Below are 13,714 nucleotides of genomic sequence, written 5' to 3' on the forward strand. Positions count from 1 at the left end.
CGCATTCTAGCCCCTAATTTCTCTCCTAAAGAGGAAAAAGGAGAAGATAAAAAAGAGGGGGGAAAATCTGAGTAAACACAGCATTCTTGTGACAAGTATCTTGGTTTTCTTGGCCTCATGGTAACAATGTCTGTTGGGGCAGGACTGAAAAGAAGAAATTTTATGCATCTCTTGTGCAGTTCACCAGAGAGCACCTTCGTGAAAATAAATGGGTCAACCTGTGATCGCCTCAGCTTCCTACCTCCTGAATTGTAAGCAAAAATGCAGATGGTGAGCAGCTAAATTCACAGGGGAAGGAAGGCAGCAGGCAGAGAGAATACGCTCAGAAACTTCGGTCTCGCCAGGTATACTTCCCCTAAGTCTTGAAGAAACGAGTTCCAGGCACTATAAAAACACAGGGGAAGGGGGTTCAATCCCTGGTCAGGGAACTAAGATCCCACATGCTGTGTGGTGTGGCCACAAAGTAAATAAATAAATTTTTAAAAACCAACAAAAACAATCAAACAAACAAAACATACGCCAAGGCTCCCGGGTTGCTTAGACACCAGGAATCTGAGTCCACGTACCAGCAGCCTCTCCAGACGTTCCTTGTTGAGGGCCCCTACTGGCTTACTGAGATCCCGGAAGGTTCCTGGATTTGACAGATCTATAAAAGAAATAAATTTTAAAAAATTACTTAAAATAAATAAAGCAAACAAGCTTATACTTAATAACATTATCTCCCTGAACGAATTCACATGCACATTTATTTCCAAACAATAAATAGCTTTTTAAAAATTGAGACAGATCCATTAGAATTAATATTTCCGATGATTATTAATATAGCTGTAAAGGTTAGAATTTGAAGACCTACTGATAAAAAAAAACTATATTCCAAGTAAAACAACAACGAAAAATAAATTTCAAAAGCCATTATTCTACCAAAATTTACTTTTTAAGTTTGAATTATAGTGAATATTATTTTTCTGTGATAATAGCATAATTTGAGAACTGGGGACCTGAATATTATCAGATAAATAAATTATATTCCTAGAAGATCTGTTACCTATTTCAACTACAAGGGTGCAATCAGTGAACTGTCAAAAGTAATTTAGTGTTCACAATATCTAATTTTAAGATATGACAAAATAAAATTACAGTACAATCACATTTTTGGTAAAATAATTTGAGAGAGAGAAAGAAGTATATATACCACAAAGTTAAAATGGTTCTCCTCTCGGTAATGTAATTATTGATGAGTCTTATTTCCTTCTTTGAGTATTTCAGTACTTTCTAAGTGTTCTTTAATGAACAGCTATTACGTTTGGTAATCACATTTTTTAATGTGAATTGAAAAATAATATGGTAACCTGAGGCGCAATTTTCAAAGTGAAAACTTAAGTATTTGAAAACATAGTACTTATTGGTAGCAGTGGTAACACTGGCTGAAGATCCCATGCATGTCTTCTGGGTGTGGCTTTCAAGAAGTATGTGAGTAGTTTTTTTTAGAATTAAAAAAAATTCAGAGACAGTAGAGAAAACATATAGCACACACGTAATTCCCATGCCACCCATCCAGTATCGTGGCATGGAGACGGGCCATCCTGAGTAATGAAATCAAACGGGTTCTCCTCTGTTCACGAATCACAGCGTGGTTCTAGGAGGGAACGTGTTCTTTGCTCTGAAAGCCCGGCTCTGTGGCACGCACCCAGCTCGGAGCTGCTGTAGTCGCCGACGACCCAGGGGAACACGGGGTACTGGGAGAGGTCGTTGCAGCTGCGGTCGGCCAGCGTGTTGAGGTGCAGCAGGTACTGGTAGTTGGACAGGAGCCCGCGCTGCCACTGCAGCGTGTAGCCCTCGGCCGTGCGCTCCGCCACGTGGTGCTCTGGGGGGACAGGTGAGGACAGGCCCGGGTCACACTGAGCTCCACGTGTGCGGGCAACGGTCACTCAGCATGTGGAGGCGCTACAGAGGCTTTCAGTGTAGACCCTTCAACCCATCTTTGGAAAGTACATTTTAAAAACAGAAAAGTAGGCTACAGTTTGTTTTCACCAAAGAGTTGTTCTGTCAAGTATGAATGAGCATCTCCAAGATCCAGGAGGGAAATTATTAAACGTATGATATAAAACATCTCATATCTACTAAATATATGATATAAAACATATCACATCTATGAAATATATGATATAAAACAAATATGAAAGTATGGAGCAAATACATAAATATGATATGGTAATATATGTAACATTTACTACATTTATGTATAGTCCACAATATGTACTAACAAAGAATCCTTCCAAACATGCTCGAGTTTTAATGCCTTTAAGAAGCCATGACCATTTGTAAAAGCTCATTTCCTCCATGTCTTATGAAAAGTAAAACGAAACAATCTTTTAGTTTTCTTTCAGATCTGGAAGCGGGGTATTACGGCTAATTTGTCACTGACTACGTATTATTTATGCAAGTGAGGAATAAGGAAAAGAATAGAAACTGCTGAAGGAGAAAACAGGTATCTGTCAGATTTCTCAAACTAGAAGGACCAGAAGGACCCCCCAGAAATAACCTCAGGAAAGAAGGAACCACAGATGGTGTGGCACCAATGATAACGTTCCTGTAAAATGAGTCAACTGCTCTATTTTGTTTAGAAAATCCTGCTTTCAGCTTTGTACTGGCTGCATCAAGCTTATCTAACTCATTTGCGGATTCAATATTTATTCTTATATACTTTGCCAAGTTTCTTCTCTAATCAGCCACCAGGAAAGGGCTTAAAAACTCGAAACAATTATCCTCTGATTTTCCACTCTCAGAACGTCTCAGAGAAAAGTCTGAACAATCTCAGGAATAAACTCAGAGAGAACAGACGCTTCACAGAAGCAGACCTTTTAGGCCATGGCAAGTTTTTTGACTTGAGATTTTAGGACTCACCATGAAAGTTGAGTTTTTTGTTGTCATCTTGTTATAGTTAGAAAAATTAAATGAAAAAAATTAAATCAGGAGGCAGGAGATAACAGTAAACTTATACCAAAGCTATACTTAAGCATTAAGTTAAACTGAATAACTTAGTGAGAGAAGAAAAAAAATATGAACTCTAAACCTACTGTAAAATATGTTCTTTATTGAAAATAAACTATTCCTCCTTGAGAGAAAACTTCTTTTCTAAGGGAGTAACTCACTATATGTCTCATAAACGGTTTCACTGCACACGGGAACAGCAAACTAAGATGGTATTAATAAAATCCCAACGTTGATTTTAAAAAATCATTCCATTCTAGTCATCTGGCCATTTTGAAAACAAGAATAATTTAATTCAACCATACAACTTAATGTTTATGCTTGAAAAGAAAAATACAGGTGTTCTCTCTGATAAAAGTGGGAAAATTCACATTTCCCATGGAAGATTGAGGAAGTATTAGTTATAAGCAAACTGAGTCCCACGGTACCATACTGAGCATAGAAGGTTCACGTGTTCCTTTTGTACCGTTTTCCAGCTTTGTGATTAAGACCACAATTAATGATCACAGACACATGACTGGGTAACTCACTGTCTCACATGAAGAAACTGAGTCCTGGTTTTCATGAACTAACATAAGACAGGACTGGACATAAAAATAATTAGGTGGATTCTTATATAATCCATTCAACTTGGGGGTTGTTAAGATACAAAAAAACATTTAAATATATTTATCAAAAGTTTTTAAAACACAGGATTGGAGTGAACTATTACCAAACTTCATTTATATTTCCCTTAATTTTCAATATGCCATTCTGCTAACTATAGTTACTGGTGAGAAGAAATAAGCAGAACCACAGAGAGGCGATTCTAGATACAGCACTGTTCTCCTCTTACTTCCCATCCCAGTTACTCGGGAGTTGAACTGCCTTCACATGAACAGATACAATGAAGAGTGAGCGCCAAACCTAGATAAGCAGCAATGTAGAAATAGAGGCCGTCTCGGTCTTGACGTTCATAGAACTTCAGGTAGATGTCGGAGCACAGATCATCTTCCGTGCAAAACACTTCCAAGCCCTACAAATCCAGAAAGAGAAGAAGAAAACAAACGGCGTCTCAATGTGAGTGACGCAGGTACAAAAGCCTTTCAACTAAACACTTGCATTTTTTATTTGTAGGTCTTGTATGCATATTCCCCAGCAATAAATTCGATTTATAAGGACAAGACGTGTGTCTCAGCTAAACTTTACAAAATCCCTTTTGGCCTTGAGGATCTTTACTGATGACAGCATTTGTGAGTTTATTATGTCGAAATTCAAAATTAGCTGATACGTGTCTTCACCTATCTTCTTCAGAGACAAAGGTTTAGCTTTCTTTTACAAATTAAATCATAATTATGTCAACTTAACAAACTGATAATTGAATAACTCATTTAATTAGTAGGATGCAGTTATTTTAAGAAAACTATGAGCTGCGTGAATGTTGTGAGGGTGAAGCCGAGACGGGACAGGACTAGACAGAGAAGGGATGAAAGCGCAGCGCTGCCCTAGGTTCAGATACAGGCTTCCAGCGTTGCTAGTGAGGGAAGCGAGGGAGTGAACTCCTGGAGTCGCAATTCCTGTGTAAAACAGGGTATCGTCTACCTCACAGGGACTGCACTGACAAACGAATATTGTACATAAATTGCCCAGTAGGCAGAAGGTACTTAATCAATGCCAATTTCTTCTTTTTCTGACTGCATCTCTATACCCAAAGGAGGAGGAGATTTTTAATAGAATCTGTTTCTCTAATCCTCTGTTGGCACTGGAAATGGAGAATCGCCTTTTACGTAAAATAGGCAGGAAAACAGTTAAATTTCATAAATACAAAACACCAAAATGAGATGCTTAAATATCCACAATGCTCTTGTAATGCCACCAACTTACTGGTTAATCTTTGAAGGAGAACAAATAGATTTATATCGATGTCAAGCTAAAATCCCTTGGAGTCACACCTTCCATGGGGACTGGTTTCTGCAGTAAGCGTGTGAGACTCGCAGAAGTGTGGACACGGGCTTATTCAGGAGAATGGCGGGAGGACCGCCCAGGTGACTGAAATGGTTATTTTATCCATTTCTCCCTCTCAGCAAGCCTGAAGGCTGAATTAATACAAGTTAACCGTGAGGATACTACAGTTCCACTGAGAGCTGTTGTCGCAGCTTCCAAACTTTGCTCGGAGACCTCGCTGCTGTAACTGGGTGACAGCAAGGATCACTGGACCAGTTCTGCGTCCATTATCCCCACACAAACCCAGGAGGACCCCGAGAACTCGGGAGGGAGAAACTCAAGGGCACTTGAGGCCACCTGCTCTTGGAGCCAAAGCCTTTTTCCCAACAGCACCTCCCCCTACAGAGAGCCGCTCCTTCATAAACTTCCAGCGCAGCCAGAAGAAGGGGCGGCGGGCCTCAGGGCCCCTCTGCTCACACACAAACACCCGTGACTTTCAGACGAGCCCGAGGTGGGTGCAGGCCAGTAAACCACTGGCCAAACCGAAGATAAGACAGTCATCCTCTAGAGGGGATGCTCCCCTCGAACTCACCAGAGGCATGAGACCGTGTCTCCTCTTGTAAATGCGGCGGACGTCGTGGAGTGTTATCTGGACCATGGGTTTCTTTAAAAGTAGAAAGACAATCTCAAACGTCAAGATTCTGACACAATTAGAAGCTGCCCTTCAGCTGCCCCATCTTAACTTCCCGATGGGTCACACCTGAACACCTGGAAAGTGAGCTCTGAGAACAGGGCATGCCTCACTTTACACGCCGGTCTGCCCTTTTCACTAGCTTTGTGACCGTGGACCACCACCCCCGCCGGTACCCCCCAGGATGATAATGCAGGCATCTAGCTTTCAGGTTTCTGCAGGGTTGCTGAGTTGTAAGAAATATTAAAGGATTGGTGTAGACCTCCTCTCAGGAATTTTCCTATTTTTATAGACCTACGGTTTGCTCAGAATTGACATACAGCTTTTTTTTTTTTTTTTTTTTAGAATCCTGTCTTTTAGCTCCTTAAACTACAGTGTAATAAGGCTCATAAACAGCTATAGTATAAAGCAGGGCCTCTAAACTTTGTAAGGAGGAAAATTTTCTCGCTTCTCTGGAGCCTTAAAATGCTAGTGAGAGAGGAACAAGGTCGTAAAAGGTACTGAGATTGGCTAAAAGGCGACAGGTCCACCCTCCTCCCCCCAAGTAAGAGGGAGGGAGAGCCTGCAGACGCAGGGAGTGTAGCCGTGGAAGCTGCCTGAAGACTGGCCAAGGCCCCCAGCCCAGACCCGGGACCCTGAAGCTGTGGCTTATACTCAGATATTGTTGCTCAAGTATTGACCCAAGCCACAGCAACAGCGTTGGTCCAGCCAATTGATGACGCCACAAAGAATGCCATCAGCAACGTGTACTGTGTCCACTGGAGGGCCTGGCGCGTGTGCCCCACCACCTGGTGGACAGAATTGTTACAGCATCACCTTTCACTTAGGAAAGTGTTCACGTTTCAGTGACATGTAATGACTGACCAGCCTGGAGAATTTCTTCCATGGCAGAAAACACTCCTGTTCTTGAAGCTACCTGCCAAACGGTCCAACTGCACCAGCAGAGTACTAGGGTTTCTGTTCTTTCAATGAACCACTCTGAAAAGGGTCCGTATCTAGATAAAGCCGCCAGTGTTTACGAGTTTTAGTGCAGAAATCTGAATTCATCTTTACTGTCTGGCCTCGTGAGTCTAAAGTCATCGTGCAAGAGGAGATGCTTCCAGCATCATAGCAGCAGGACTGCAGCTGCCCAGTGACAGCAGTGCCACATGCAGCTCTGCACTGGCTGGAGAGGCCACTTCTTACTGCTCCTCTGGGACAGGTGCAGATCTACTGATTTGGTTTGTAATTAAGGGAAAATGAGAAATATAACTAGGTGTACATATAAGCAAGTACACAGAAAACATCCATCTCTTCTTAACCTTAGTGTATTTCATTGCTCTCTTGCAGAAGTGCTTCCGAGTAGAAAGGTATAAACCCCTCATGACCCTTTACTAAAATTGGAAGGGGCGGGGTTTCTTTTCCCCCCAAAGTAACAGAAAGTAAGTCAGAAGAGCTCAAACACGGGTGAGGGTGCATCAGGATTACCCGGGGATCCTGTTAAATACCAGACGCTGGATGGGGACGGGGGGTAATTCTGACCCTCCCCAAAATGTGAGAACACTCTAACTGTCAAGTCAAGTTCACAGGAAAGAGAGCTTGAAGATGCAAACGGGAATACCAAAGGAGCCCTCCGCTAGCCTGCAGACTACTTACCGGGTACCCATTGAGAGGCTGGAAATACAGGGTGGTGTCAGTGATGCACACGTGGCCAGGATTCGTCACCAGAGGTGTCACCATTTCTGCTTTGCATTCCATGTGCAGCTTTTCAGAAACACTTTGGAATCTGAGAATATGTTTTTTCCAGCAAAAGCAAGAAAAAATCAGAAATCGATCTACTTCCTAGATTTAACTTTATATGAGGGAGCTACAAAGTGACTCTGCAGAACAGGTGTCTAAACACTGCATTTGATACAAGAAAACTGGTGATATAAATCAGTCGCCTAAATAAAACTGACTTTCTTTTCAATGGTATAATGAATACTTGATTTTTTTAAAAGCAGATGAGGTTATGTATCAAAGAAGAGAAGACAGACAAGTAAACAATACCAAACAACCCTGTTACTGGTACTCTTCACTCCTCCCCAAATAAGTCGGCCTTGAAACTACTCTTACATTAACATAATTTTCTATTTTTGTGTCATTAAGACCTATTTTATTGTCATAGAAACTGTTTTGGCATGGGTAGCACTTACTTCACACCACATTCTATAAGGCTATGAGTACATAATTACAATTACTTGCATGTCAGTTCCAGCGTACAGTCTTTTGTGGATCTACTGCAGTAAAACCAGTCAAAGGTGATCACCACTCCCTCCTAAATTATGTTAACTCATCAAAAAAGTCCATTTTCGTTCTGCTTTACTAATTTAAAAAAATAATAGAAGGGAAACAACCAAATCATCAAGAGTTTAAGGCAATTACTTAGTTAAATAACTGAGCTAAAAAGAAGTCCCCTCTGGGACTTCCCTGGTGGCGCAGTGGTTGGGAAACCGCCTGCCAATGCAGGGAACACGGGTTCGATCCCTGGTCCGGGAAGATCCCACATGCCGCGGAGCAACTAAGCCCGTGCGCCACGACTACTGAGCCTGCGCTCTAGAGCCCGTGAGCCACAACTACTGAGCCTGTGCGCCACAACTGCTGAAGCCCAAGTGCCTAGAGCTCGTGCTCCACAACAAGAGAAGACACCGCAATGAGAAGCCCACGCACCGCAACAAAGAGTAGCCCCCGCTCACCGTAACTAGAGAAAGCCCGCGCGCAGCAACGAAGACCCAACGCAGCCAAAAATAAATAAATTAAATAAATAAATTTATTAAAAAAAAAAAAAAGACTGAACCATATACTCTCTGAACCAAGAGAGTATTAGATTAGAAATCAATAACAATACAACAGTAACAAGATCCCCAAATACAGAGAAGATAAACAACATACTTCTAAATAACCCAAAGAAGAAACCCAACGGGTCAAAGAAGAAATGACAAAGGAAATTATGAAATATTTCATATGAATGATAATAAAAACATATCAGGGCTTCCCTGGTGGCGCAGTGGTTGAGAATGTGCCTGCCAATGCAGGGGACATGGGTTCGAGCCCTGGTCTGGGAAGATCCCACATGCCGCGGAGCAACTGGGCCTGTGAGCCACAATTACTGAGCCTGCGCGTCTGGAGCCTGTGCTCCGCAACAAGAGAGGCCGCAATAGTGAGAGGCCCACGCATCGCGATGAAGAGTGGCCCCCGCTTGCTGCAACTAGAGCAAGTCCTCACACAGAAAGGAAGACCCAACACAGCCATAAATAAATAAATAAATAAATAAAAATTAAAAAAAAAAACCAAAAAAAAAACCAAAAAAAAAAAATCAAAATCTGAGGGATGCAGCTAAGCAGTGCTTAGAGGTAAATTTATGTTCTAGTCCTACTTATAAAAGAAGGTCTAAAATCAGTGATCTAAACTTTGTAGGAAGCTGGAAAGAGAACAAGTTAAACCCAAAGTAAGCTGAAGGAAGGAAATCATAAGCGTGGAAATCAATTTTATATAAAATGATTTTTATATAAAAATAGAGAAAAATCAATAAAGTCAAAAGTTGGATCTTTAAAAAGGTTAATAAAATTGGCAAACCTCTGGCAATACTGATAAAGAAAAAACATAAAGCATCAACGTAAGGAATGAAAGAGGGACCATAACTGCAGATCCTACTGACGTTCAGAGGACATTAACAACTTGATGCCAGCATCTGACAACTTGGATGAACTGGACAAAGGTTTTGAAAAATGCAGCTTGCCAAAATAGATAAAAGAAGAAACAGACAACCTAACTAGTCCTATGTGTCAAGCAAATAGATTGACCAAGTAAGAACACTTCAGGCCTACATGGCTTCACCAGTAAATGTGGTTAAAAATTTAAGCAAGAAATACAATCCTACACAAACTCTTTCGGGAAACAGAAGATAAAGGGACATTTCTAAACTCATATATGTGGCTAGCATAACCCTGATGGCAAAACCTCACAAATACACTAAGATTTACAGAGCAATATCCATAAACAGAGATGCAAAAATCCTTTACAAAATACTGGCAAAGCAAATCCAGCAATATGTAAAAAGAACAATACATCATAAGCAAGTTGGATTTATCCCATGAATACAAGGTTGTTTTAACACTGAAAAAACAACATAATTCACATTAACAGAATTAAAGAAAAAAAAGATCATCTCAATAAATGCACAAAAAGTACTTAACAAAATTCTAAACCTATTTTTGAAAATACTCTCAGCAAACCAGGATTAAAAAGAAACTTCCTCACTCTGATAAAGGGCATCTATGAAAAACCTACAGCTGGCATCATTCTTTAATGGTGAAACATTAAACCCTTTTCCTGTAAGATCAAGAACAAGGCAAGAATGTCTGCTCCCACTGCGTCTATTCATCAAACTGTGCAATGAGGCAAGAAGTAGAAATAAAAGCCACAAGTATTTCTGTGAAACTGTCATTATTCACAGATTAAATAATTATGGATATAGAAAACTCTATGGAATCTACAAAAAAATCTGCTAGGACTAATGAGTAAATTCTGAATTTGGAAAAGTCACAGGATACAAGGTCATTGTTTCTAAAAAAACAAAAAAATAAAAAACAACAACAAAAAACTACTTCTATATACCAGTAACAAATAATTGGAAAATAAAATTTCAATAGCATCAAAAAAATAAAAAATCTAGGATTACAGCCAACAAATCTAGGATTACAGCATCCACACCCACTAAACATATAATAATGGGGGAACTGGATGAGGGGAAAAGAACTCTTTGCACTGTCTTTACATCTTTTCTTTAAATCTAAATTAGTCCAAAGTATTTTAAAGAGGACATTTTGGGGTACAAATGGGGAAACCTGAATATGGAGCTATAAATTACCCGGCATACAGAATATTGCTACTTGAGTGTTATAACAGTACGGAGGAATGTCAGAGAACTTTCTTGTGATAGATACATGTTGAATTAGTTACGGGTGAAGTGTCAGGAAGTCTTGCAGTGTCATTTCAAATGGTTCAGGGAAAAGTTGTATGCATATATTTTATATGTATCACACAAACGTACATACATATGCACATCAGCTATACATATATACATACATATAACATATATATAGACATATATGCATTATTTATACATGTACACACACACACACACAAACACACACACAGCAAGCAGGACCATGAGCATGTAAGAACCGAAGCAAATTCAGCAATATGTTGACAAATTAACGCTTGGTGACTCATAGGGTATCTGTGTTCACTATATTATCTTTCAACTTGTGAGGACTTGAACTTTTTCAGAATGAACAATAGGGAAAAATAAATACAGTTTCAATAAAAAAGCATTTCCTTGGAAGTATGATGAAAATTCATCTCAGCAAAAATTTACCTTCTTTCTTTTAGAGGAAGTATACAATCCTGAAATATCTCACTTCATGCTGCAAAAAAGTCTTCCCCAAATTCTTCAGCCTAACACTTTGGAGACTGGATAAATCAAAAGTTTCATAGTGAACCTTTTTTTTTTTTTTTAATGTATTGATTTTTGGCTGTGTTGCGTCTTCGTTGCTGTGCGCAGGCTTTCTCTAGTTGCGGCGAGCGGGGGCTACTCTTCATTGTGGTGCGCGGGCTTCTCATTGCGGTGGCGTCTCTTGTTGCAGAGCACAGGCTCTAGGCGCGCAGGCTTCAGTAGTTGCGGCCCACGGGCTCAGTAGTTGTGGCTCACAGGCTTAGTTGCTCCGCGGCGTGTGGGATCTTCCCGGACCAGGGCTTGAACCCGTGTCCCCTGCATTGGCAGGCGGATTTTTAACCATTGCGCCACCAGGGAAGTCCCATAGTGAACCATTTTTAAAATTAATGTCATGCTGAAGCCCAGGATTAAAGTCGAAATTGCTACTTAGAAAAATTACGCATTCTAAGTAGGCCAAAAGAAACTAATTCTTATTACTCCTTTTCCTTCCTAAGATGGAAGCTATTCTTTCCTCCCAACATTTAACTAATATATCCTACAAGTACAAAAATGAAAAGAAAATTAATGCTATATAGGTGAAACAGAAAAAGAAGTAAACAAACATAAACACAGAAAACACGTTATTGGCCAGATGGCTTTTCTGGCAAATTCTTTAACATTTTAAAATGTAGTGTAAGGGTCACAAATCTCACAAAGGTAGCAATAAAACAGAATATTACAAACGAATCTCATTTATACACATAAGCTTCTAGCAAAAGCCTAGCACATAATAATCCATAAATGAATCTATTCAACCACTACTTTCTACTTTGTCCTAGGCCTGAGGATTCCAAATACAAAAATCTAAAAATAAATATTAAGATAAAAATGATATCTAGTGACTAGAGACTGAAACAATCGCTACATAAGATTTTGTACATATTAGAGAATCTATATGTAAAGTTAATGGAATGGATCACAATGTTTAGCAGGGTTGCTGAAAACAAAACGAATACACAAAAATCTACTACATTCTAAGTATCAACAATAAAATGAAATATTTTAGGATATCATTTACAACACCATCAAAAATACGAAGTACTTGGAATAAATCTAGCACAAGAGAAGAAAGAAGTTTATAAAGAAAAATCATGAAGAAGACTTAAATAAATGCAAAGAGTCACTGCAATCACAGTCAAAATCCCAGCAGGCTTTTCCTTTATGAAACTTGACAAACTGATTCTAAATTTATACAGAAGTGCGTAAGACCAAGAACAGTGAAGACATAAGTTAAGAAGGGAAATATGGTGCAGGACCCTGCACTGCCTGATATTAAGAGTTGTCCTAAAGCTACAGTAATTCATACAGTGGTACTGCAGATGGAGATACAGACAAATAGCCCAAATCTACTTAATAGAAGGAAATCTACTTAAAATAAGGCAAGAAACAAATAAGAGAACAGGTTAATATAAAAGTATACTTACTTGCAGAAAATACATTGGATACTTAGAAAAGCCAAAAAAACCCAAAAACAAACAAACAAAAAAACCCCACACACCCCAAAACCAAAAACCGAAACAAAACTCCATTAGATCAGTAAGAATGTGGTCTCTAGGTCCCTGCAGGACACCTTAGGAAGGTACCTAACACAGCCTGACGGGACGGGAAAGACTTTCCAGAACAACTGCCAGCTCAGCTGAAATGAGAAGAGTAAGGAAGAGTTGGGCAGGTGCAGAAGAGGCAGGAGGCTGAGTGTTCTGAGCAGAGGCTCAGAGGCAGGAGGCCATAAGGCACCTCGGGAATCGCACAGAACGCAGAGATCCAGAGCAGAGCATTCAAGAGCCACCGGCGGCCGGACCAGTAACAAAGGCTAAACCAGAGCGCCCCGTGTGCAGGTGAGGCTAAGACTTTACCCTGAAAGCAATGGAAGTCTGGAAGAGTTTCAAACAGACAAGTGGTATAAAGAAATAAGTTCTTTAGAAAGAATGAATTTTAAAAGTACATTCGACACAGTGAGGAAAACAGGATTGGAGCAGGGAAGGCTGGAGTTGGGGACAAGCTAAACGCTGTCACCGTGATCTTAGTGGCAGGGGCTGGTGGCCTGAACGGAGGCACTAACATGTGGAAAGACAGAAGCTCGTAGACCGGGAAGATGGTGGAGAGCACCCGGCACCAGGCCTTTCTGACGGACAGGTGTCAGCTGGGAGAAGTGGCAAGGAGGCCCCTGGCGCTGCCCTGGCACTGACGCCGGGGCCATTCCCCCAAACACGCAGGCTTGGGGTGAGGCAGGTGGTAACATCCACTATCGGTTCTGGACACACTGAATGAGGCACGAGGTGACGATGCCACTGTTTTTGTCATCAGGAAACAAAATCATTGAAAACTTACCTGTTTTTGTCAAATGACGTCCTAGCCAAACGGGACTGCAAAATGGCTGTAATCTTTAAAACAGAATCATTTAAAAAGTATGGACATAAGGATTTATAAGTGACATATCAATACACGTTCATTCACAATAAAGATACAGATCTTTAGAAACTCTTACCATAGCGGTTTGGTCCCCAAGTTTGTCCAGACAGGATGCTCTGTGAAGCTACAATTATATAAATATACATGAATTTATTTTTTCTCTCAGATGCTTTGAAGATATTTCC

The 13,714-nt window shown here is 40.4% G+C and overlaps 1 protein-coding gene across 6 annotated transcripts in view; it reads right to left on the reverse strand.

Moving 5' to 3' along the window:
• NSMAF (neutral sphingomyelinase activation associated factor) overlaps positions 1 to 13,714 on the reverse strand; it is a 59,242-nt gene that overhangs the window by 16,300 nt on the left and 29,228 nt on the right. For 4 of the 6 annotated variants that reach the window (XM_061172152.1, XM_061172151.1, XM_061172150.1 and 1 more), the window contains exons 8-14: positions 13,606 to 13,653; positions 13,449 to 13,501; positions 7,241 to 7,370; positions 5,507 to 5,578; positions 3,898 to 4,006; positions 1,688 to 1,864; positions 567 to 646 (exon numbers count right to left, since the gene is read on the reverse strand). In XM_061172152.1, coding sequence (XP_061028135.1) covers positions 567 to 646; positions 1,688 to 1,864; positions 3,898 to 4,006; positions 5,507 to 5,578; positions 7,241 to 7,370; positions 13,449 to 13,501; positions 13,606 to 13,653 — 669 coding nt within the window. Of the gene's footprint in view, positions 1 to 241; positions 318 to 566; positions 647 to 1,534; positions 1,607 to 1,687; positions 1,865 to 3,897; positions 4,007 to 5,506; positions 5,579 to 7,240; positions 7,371 to 13,448; positions 13,502 to 13,605; positions 13,654 to 13,714 lie in introns of those variants that run through there. The other 2 variants (XM_061172154.1, XM_061172155.1) reach the window with 2 other exon arrangements.

This window comes from Eubalaena glacialis, chromosome 17 (genome assembly GCF_028564815.1).
Source record: "Eubalaena glacialis isolate mEubGla1 chromosome 17, mEubGla1.1.hap2.+ XY, whole genome shotgun sequence".
Taxonomy (NCBI): domain Eukaryota; kingdom Metazoa; phylum Chordata; class Mammalia; order Artiodactyla; family Balaenidae; genus Eubalaena; species Eubalaena glacialis.